Source organism: Sceloporus undulatus, chromosome 2 (genome assembly GCF_019175285.1).
Source record: "Sceloporus undulatus isolate JIND9_A2432 ecotype Alabama chromosome 2, SceUnd_v1.1, whole genome shotgun sequence".
Lineage (NCBI taxonomy): Eukaryota > Metazoa > Chordata > Lepidosauria > Squamata > Phrynosomatidae > Sceloporus > Sceloporus undulatus.
This window is the reverse complement of record NC_056523.1, coordinates 287,456,509-287,465,316: the sequence shown is the minus strand read 5'-3', so window position 1 is coordinate 287,465,316 and position 8,808 is coordinate 287,456,509. Positions and strand designations below refer to the sequence as shown.

Here is an 8,808-nt window from a genome sequence, read left to right as displayed (position 1 = left end):
ACCAATGGCATCTATGTGTTTGTCCCTGGCTTCCACTCCACCAAAAGCATCTGAGGAAGTAGGCTTTAGTCCATGAAGGCTCCTGCTGCCAAGTTCTTTCTTCCCGTGAGTCTCAAAGGGGCTGCTGCAAGATCTCTCTACATATCACTTCTCCAGACAAACATGTCTGTGTCTTTGAATCCTACTTTTAATCCCCAGCCCAAATACACATATCATGCAGCGATGTCTTTGAATCCTATGCACACACACAGAGTATATTCCTGCTTTCAGCTTTGGTTTGGGAAGGTCCTACATTTTGTGGAGCCTTGTCCTCCTCCTCCTCCTCCTCCTCCTCTGCTCCAGGGGCTGTCTTTCCAAGAGACTGACTCTCAGTCAGAGCCTGCAGCAGCCCGTTGTCTCTCGGAGGAGTCTGAGCACTCAGCCCCGTCCTCCTTCCCGGGCGGCTGCCTCTCCCTCGCGCGTCGGAGCCACAGCCACGCCTCCAGGAAGAGTCTCCCTAGTCTGTGTCTTGACTCTTTTCTTTCCCTCTTAGACAGACCATTTCCATTCCAGCCGGGGGCCTTCCACACAGATGGCGCTTAGCTGTCCACGGAGCGCCTGAAGCGTTCCTTGCACACTTAATCTCTTTCAAGTCAGGACTTCAGTAACCAAACTCTTATCACCAATAAACATGAATTAAAAACATTAATTAATTAAGACCGGCATCAGCTGCATTAAGCCAAGCTGCGGAGGATGAGAGGGGGGGAAATCAAGACACCCTCGTGACGTCATCAGTGCGCGCCCACTCGACCAGCGGCGGCGAAGGCCCCCCAGAGGCCCTACCACGTGTTGCTACTAGATGACACCTTTCGAGGCTCCGGAGCAGCCATCATGCGGAGGCCCAACATTCTGCTGACGGGTGAGAGAGCGAGGCTTTCCATCTGCGCTGCTTCCCTTCCAGTGCCTCGTCGCCCTCCTTGGAGTCTGACGCCCCTCGGCCCCTGACTCTCCCCCAGCCTCAGGGGAAGGCCAGGCAAGCGCCCTCGGAGCCAGCCTCGCTGAGAGCCAGAGCAGCGCAGGGCTTGTGTTCAAGGAGCTTATCAGACTAGGCCAGGGAGATGATCCCGCTAGAGAACGGGAGTCTCCCTCCTTGGAGGCCTTTAGGCAGAGGCTGGATGGCCATCTGTCAAAGGGGGTGCTTTGAATGAGGGTTCCTGCATGGCAGAAGGGCCCTTGGGGTCCCTTCCAACTCAACGATTCCATCAGACAACTTTGCTGTTAAAGTGATGTAATGCAAAGTTAAACCAAACGTAAAGCAGAGAAAAACAGAGCTCTTTACTTTTGGCACTTCTGGTTTAACTTCACGTTACTTCGCTTTGGCACTCATTCTGTGTGATAAACTTCCCGCATTTGCAGTTTTTTAAAATCAAATCCACTTTAAATGCTGTTTTTCAGCAGCATCTCCCCAGTGTGATAAACTTAATCCAGGACTAGGGCCCTGGGGTTCAGTTCCCCACTCAGCCACAGAAAACCACTGGGCGAACTTGGGTGAGTCACACCCTCTCAGCCCCAGAAAACCCCATGATAGGCTCACCTTAGGGTCCCCATGAGTCAGAAACAACTTGAAGGCACACAACAACAACAACAAATTGTAAAGAGGAGTATTATAACACCTTTGGCTTCAAACAGATGGCCCCAAAGGGTCACCGTTGGGCCAGGGTTGGGGCATGCACATGATGCCTCTCACAGACTCTCCCACAGAACCACGAGGGCTGAATTGATGCTAGCTCCTTGAGGCCGAGAGGTACGTGTTCAAATGGGAAGTCTTTCGCTGCTTTGTTTTTAACTCCCCGTTCTGTATGGATCTTTCAGAACAACTTTTGTCTCAAGATTGGTTTGTATGTTATAAGTTACTCACGTGCTTTTCTTTCTTCCTGTTGAATTTTTCTTCGTAGGTACTCCAGGTGTTGGGAAAACTACTCTAGGCAAAGAGATAGCTGCAAGAATAGATTTTACTTACATCAATGTGGGTGATTTGGCCAAAGAAGGTAATAGATATATACTACTATGAATATATTGTAGAATTTATATTCAAGGTGCAGGCAAAGAACTTGGTTTGCCTGTATTGTAAATATAATTTTGCATGCGTGGTGTGGCAGAATGGTTAAAATTCAGGATTTTACTAATGCTCGGGAGCTGAAGATTATAGGGCTAACATGCACTAAGAGCAAAGGTTGATATTCCTGGTCATGTCAAATGTTCTGTTTTGGAAAGTGAACAATTTGGAAATGGCTCCTAACTCAAGGTTTTAATCCAAATAAAAGGAAGTACTACATAAACAGTTTGAACACAGTGAAACAAAAGATATAGATAAAAGATTGATTGATGGCTAATCCACGTGGGGTAGAGACGTATATTAGGACGTCCAGTGATATACATGGGTGTAAATGTTTAATTCAATGTAGCCAATGAAAATGTGATTTGTAGTTTCCTATGTTCAAAACACTATAAAAACTTGGTTCATTTTACAGTCGATGCCTCAGAAATTTGGATGTATTACCTTCTGGGAACAACAGCTGCAGCTAAAAATAAACATTTCCAATCGACTCCTTGATCTCCCTACTAATTTATGGTTAAAATTCTGGTTTTAAAATAATCAGTAATCTATAACAGTGGTTGTTTTAGTTGAATACATGGTTATTTAGATATGCTTGTTCATAACTGCTTTGGAATTTCATAAAAACTTCTTAATTTTAAATTATGCCTGTATAAGTAGATGCATTCTGTCCTCGGATTTGTTGAAACTGCAAAATATGTTGTGTTCTCTCTCCAAGTATTAACTATTCCATAAAGCCTTTCCCTGGCAACAACATAATACAGTAGTCCAGGTATTTTAGGGGCATTGATATGGCCTCAAAGTAAAGCATGATTTCAGAAAGAGAAGTGTTTTTCTGAAATACACATATTTATATGTATATCCTAAATAATACAATATCATATATTCATACCTATTAATTACGTCTTCAGTAAAACAAAAACAAAAAACTTAACAGGAGCATACAGTAGACACATGTATAGAATAATTTTAAATAAACTTAACTCAGTAGTAAACTAAAGAACACTGTGCTTTTAATAAGGGTTAGTGCGTAGTAAGTGTGTACACATTCAGTCCTAACATACCTGAGAGGGACAGCCTTAGTGTCTTTGAGAAGAAGCTGTTCTTTTTGTATTAACAATCCACACCAAAACCATAAAGAGAAATTGACAGTGTTTATTATTGTTGACCTAAATAAATGAGTACACAAGTGAAAAGTGTTTCATTAAACACCAGTCTAAAATGATTGTCTGTACACTCCAGCCAAGATCCTATATAAAGCTGGCAGAGGGTAAAGTACCATCATCATACTTAAGCAGAGATCAAGACACTGGAGAGGGAAGACAAAGGAATCCAGGTTCATGATAGTATAAAACAACTTTTTGGTACACCTTCACACCTCACTGGCAGTTTGGGTTGGGAGCCAAAGTTTTGCATAGGTGCTGTCAGGCAACCATTTCATTGTCAAGCAAAACTGTTACATAAAGAGGTACATTATACTTCCTTACACAATGTCAGAGAAAGTGGATCTGCTAGTGTAAACTCCATTTAATCCACAAGAAGATTCTGGCCTTAATGTGCCACTTTTGTTTAGAATGTAAATCCATTGCTATAAGTGCAGGCCTTTCCCTACCTCATCCAAAGACATTCAGCAGCCTTCTCTTCTCAGTGTTTTTGCTGAGAACTGCTCCCACAAGAAGTACAATCATAGCGACTCCCACAAGCCTCAGCAAGAGCTAAGTACGCCATAGGCAGGTTTATTTGTATCTATTTTATTGATCGTATGTACAGCGCTGTGCAAATCTACAGCACTATATAAATAAAGTATAATAATAATAATAAGTATTGGACATCTTAAGGCAGAAAGTAATTGTGGAAAGTGTGTTTAGTATTTCAGTTTAAGGCTTGCTTCAGGTAAAAATGAATAGGATTGGCTTGCATTAATGTTGCAGGGAGTTGTTGAAATAAATATGTTTTCAGTACTTCGGTAATGATGACCTTCAATTTCTTCCTAATTATGCAGGAGAACTATATGAAGGCTTTGATGAGGAATATCAGTGTCCAATTTTGGATGAAGACAGAGTGAGTTTAAGCCAAAAGCTAAGCATAGTTATGTGTTTTGTTTTGTTGTAAATAATCCATTGTCAAATTTCCTTTGTCTGATTACTGTTTTAGGTAATTGACGAAATGGAAGATAAGATGAGTGACGGTGGTGTTATAGTTGATTATCACAGTTGTGACTTCTTTCCTGAACGTTGGTTTAATATTGTATTTGTGCTTCGCACAGAAAACTCATTCTTATATGACAGATTGGAGAGCAGGTAAATGAATGCTACAAATTAATTGCCACCTACATTCAGTTTAAAGATAATTTTTCATTGGTGCAGTTTCTGTTTTTATTTTGTGACATAAAAGCTATTTTTATTCTTTTGCCTAAGATGTGCCCCAACCTGATCTAACAGATTTTTTCATCTTTATTTGTTTAGAGGTTACAAAGGAAAAAAGCTACAAGACAATATTCAGTGTGAAATTTTTCAGACTATTTATGAGGAGGCCATGTCATCTTATAATGAAGAAATTGTATATCAGTTGACAAGCAACACGCCAGAGGACATGGAACGGAATTTAGATCAGATTATACAGTGGATAGAACAGTGGATAAAAGACAACAACTGACTTCTGAAAATATGATCAGAGCAATCATTAAAAATCAGTCAATGAAATGACTGCTTGTGTAGTCAACTGCAGCTGTTTTTTCAGTCATAGAGGAGACAGTATCTCAGAGGAATATTTCACTCATTCTAGTTGAACTCAAGTGAGTGCAGAATGAAGAATTTTAAAATCTGAGATTTTGTTTGGAATCAGGTATCATATACCTTCTTCAAAGACATTATGTTTATGTTCATCTTCTGAGATAACTTATCTGGGTGTTATGGCTGCTAACTGTTTAATCCCTTTAAAATCTCTTTAAAATTCTCTTGGATTGTTACAAGAACTTTTTCTAAATTCAAGGACCATTGCAGTTTCTGAAAATAATACAGAAGATTAATTTAGGTCCAGTTCACATTGCAGAAATAATCCAGTTGGAGACTGCTTTAACTGCCCTGGCTCAGTGCTATGGAATCCTGGGAATTGTAGTTTGTTGTGGTACCAGAGCTCTCTGATAGAGAAGGCTAAATGTCTCACAAAAGTACACTTCCCAGAATTCCTTAGCATTGAGCCAGGACAGTTAAAGCGGTCTCAAACTGGATGATTTCTGCAATGTGTTTTTGACTTTATATACAAGCTAATGGTTTGCTTGTTTCATCCCTTTTGAAAGTAAGAAAGTTTAACACTAAAATAGCTCTTGTTTTGGGTGACATCCCCCGAAGTTTCAAGGGAATTTCAAGGGGAGGTTGGGAAAAAATACATTAATTGAGGTGTATTCACAAATTACAGTCTATTAGCAAAAGTTTACCACAATTATAATAATAGCTTCCATATATTACTAGACTAGTCTTCATTACAGTTGTATATGTAACAAAAATATCTTCAGGAAAAGACTGCTTTCAACAGAACAAACTTTTTTGAAAGAAGAATCTACTGCTATCACACAAAAGACATTTCATCCTAGCAGACCTGTGTATTAGCTTACAAATGTCTCTTTAGAGGGTTATGACCATTATTATAATTGTCTTCCATATCCAGTTCACTGATCCTGCAACATTACAATATTACTTTGCACATATACATGAGGTTGGAATATTGTACTCCATCAATACATCTAGAAATGGATCATAATCCAGAAAAGCTCATGCTAAAATACCAGTAAGTGGAAATAATTTCAAGAGGAGATTTGAAAGGGAGACAATTGGATTGTGATTTATCATCAATACTTTCCCCTTCCTTTACCCCTTTTTTGCATACTGAAGCAGACTAATTAGGCTGTCTTTGAATATTATTTATCACCTCCTAGTTGACATGAAGATCTGAATTATAAATGTCTCATCCTTAATTTAAAGAGATTATAGAAAGGAATTTGCTTTCATTTCAGGATGAGTTTAATTGTTTTCTAAATTTTAGTTGTGTTTTGGGTTTTTTACATTGGCTGCTGTTTTATAATAAATATGTTATGAGTTACACTCTCTCAGCCTCAAAGGAAAGCAATGGCAATCCCCTCCTTGAACAAATGTTGCCAAGAAAATACTGTGATAGGGTCACCTTCCACTTGCTTTAAGTATGAAACAACCTGAAGACACTGAACAACAATTGTAGTTCTTATGTGTCTTCAAATAGACTCTAACTTCTGGTAGCCCTATAAGATTGGCAAGATTTGTTCAGAGTAGTTTCCATTGTTGCCCCCTAAGGCTACAAATGCAACTTGCCCCAGGTCAGCCAGTGGGTTTCCATGGCTGAGCGGGGATTTAAACCTTGCTCTCTAAGGTCCAAACCCAGTACTGAAACCATCTTACCAGCTCTCAAAGGTGGCATATATTAGACTACTGTGCGTCATTTACATTATCTGATTTTCTTAGGCCCCAATGCTATCCTAAGCTGTAAACAGGTGATCTCAAATATGCTTGCTGCCACTCAACTTGGAATTGAGCAGCACTGGAGAAGCTTGAAAGATCTTTCCTTCAGGAGATGGCTAGATAGAATTTAAGATGTTGCCCTTTCAGAGAAGTTAACATATTGGATGAAGTTGGCTAAAGGACTGACTAGATATGACACACGTGAGGAACTCTGGTTCCCTTTTCTTGTTTGTTCAGATTATACTTGATCCCCTTTTAGCCTTCCTCAGATTTTCTGAGGAAAATCTTTTTAACTGTATTATAATGGAAAAGTGGTCAGTCATTTTGGAAAATCCTTTTCCATTTTATGACATATTTGGTTCCAAAGGTATCCATGTTTTCCTTTGTTATTTCCCTCATCAAATTGTTGCTTTTGCATTGTCTTTTTGCTGTGTTTTTTTCCTATTTGGTATGTACAAAAATTGTAATAAAGATTATTTTAAAACAGTGGCAATTACAGTTGGCCCGCCATATCCATGGATTTTTGCATCCACAGATTCAACCATCCATGTCTTGAAAATATATATTTTTTAAATTCCAAAAAGCAAACCTTAATTTTGTCATTTTACTTAAGGGACACTATATCCATCGGGGTTCCTGGAACCAAACCCCAGCAGACACAGCAGGCCTGGCCCACTGCATGTTTTTTCAATGCAACAAAATATTTTTAAGTGCAGGCAGAGATGCTTAAAAACTACCCTAATTGAGATATGTTTTCTTTTGAGTAAATGAGGCTACAGCACAGAGCTGGGAATGTGTCACTTTCCAGATGTGGGCTACAATTCTGTTTCCTAAAGTGTGACTGCTGGCTTGAAGCCTTAACATCTGGAGAACCAGAAGGTCCTTGCTTCTTTTTTAAAAATGTTACTAACCTATTTAAGTTTGCAGCCAATCATTACCACAAAGCAGGAAAAAAAATCATAAAGTACATAAACATCCAGGGTTTGAAGTCTTTGTTAATTATAAGTTTAGAAGTTAATTTTGACAGAACATGCTTAACTTTGTACAGTATATCTCAAAGGATTCTAAAAGTTTAGCAGTTGACTCTAATCCACACCTCTACCCCATCTTGGAGCTGTGTAAGTGCTCTGCTTTTAATCTGTATTTTTCTGAGATAAACTGAAATAAACTGTAAAGGACCCATTTTGTTTGTACAAGTACTTTAAAATATTATCCTAACAGAGCTATTTAAACCTTTTCCAAAAGCTTTTAAAAGCTGGTACTGTACTACTAACAGTGAAAGCCAGCATGGTGTAGCAATTTAAGTGTTGGGCTATGACTCTGGAGATCAGGGTTTGATTCCCTGCTCAGCCATGAAAGCCATTGTATGACTTTGGATAAATCATGCTGTCAGCCTCAGGAGAAGGCAATGACAACCTCTGAATAAATCTTACTGAGAAAACACTTAGGGTTGCCATAAGTTAGAAATAACTTGGAGACAAATAAAAATAACAACTATTACTACTGATAGTCTTGCAAAAGAATCTAGTACCACCTTTGAGACTAACTGAAAGAAACCTGTGGCATGAGCTGTAGCCTTCAATCTACTTTCTCAGGCAGCATCTACACAGCAGAAACTTTAAACATAGGCTAGTGACATGCTGGGTGGTCAGGGATGCTTTGATTTAGATTTCCTGCATGGCAGGGGGTTGGACTGGATGGCCCTTGCAGTTTCTTCCAACTCTGTGATTCTATGCTTTAACTGCCATGGATCAATGCTATGGAATTCTGCAAATTGTAGTTTTGTGAGACATTTAGCCATCTCTGTAAGAGAGTTCTAGTGCCACAACAAACTACAGTTCCAAAATTCCAAACCGTTGAAATGTGCAGTTAAAGTGGTGTCAATCTGGATTATTTCTGCAGTGCAGATGCAGCCCTCAGATGCCTCTGAATTCTATTGATGATGTTGATAGTGTTTGCCAGTTAGCTCCTGAATGTTTTCCCCCCTCTTTTCTGAAAAGATATTGGACTGAAATATGGTTTAGGGCAGGCACTCTGAAAATGTATCATTGCCAGTATTTGCATCTGTTGCTCTTTCTTTCATGTGTATCTGTGACATAAGTATAAATAAAAGCAGTTTGACACCGCTATGATTCCTGGGATATGTAGTTTAGTGAGGCACCAGACACTAGCAGGTCATGCTGAATAACTCAACAAACTACAAATCCCAGGACTCTGTAGGAT

At 39.4% G+C, this 8,808-nt stretch overlaps 1 protein-coding gene across 1 annotated transcript; it reads left to right on the top strand.

Moving 5' to 3' along the window:
* Nucleotides 1-745: 745 nt before the first annotated feature.
* On the top strand, nucleotides 746-7,767 carry AK6 (adenylate kinase 6). Its single transcript, XM_042450178.1, has 5 exons — nucleotides 746-898; nucleotides 1,935-2,027; nucleotides 4,098-4,156; nucleotides 4,250-4,395; nucleotides 4,561-7,767. Exons 1-5 carry the CDS (start codon nucleotides 871-873, stop codon nucleotides 4,748-4,750), a joined length of 516 nt encoding a protein of 171 aa, XP_042306112.1. The 5' UTR covers nucleotides 746-870; the 3' UTR covers nucleotides 4,751-7,767.
* Nucleotides 7,768-8,808: the final 1,041 nt, after the last annotated feature.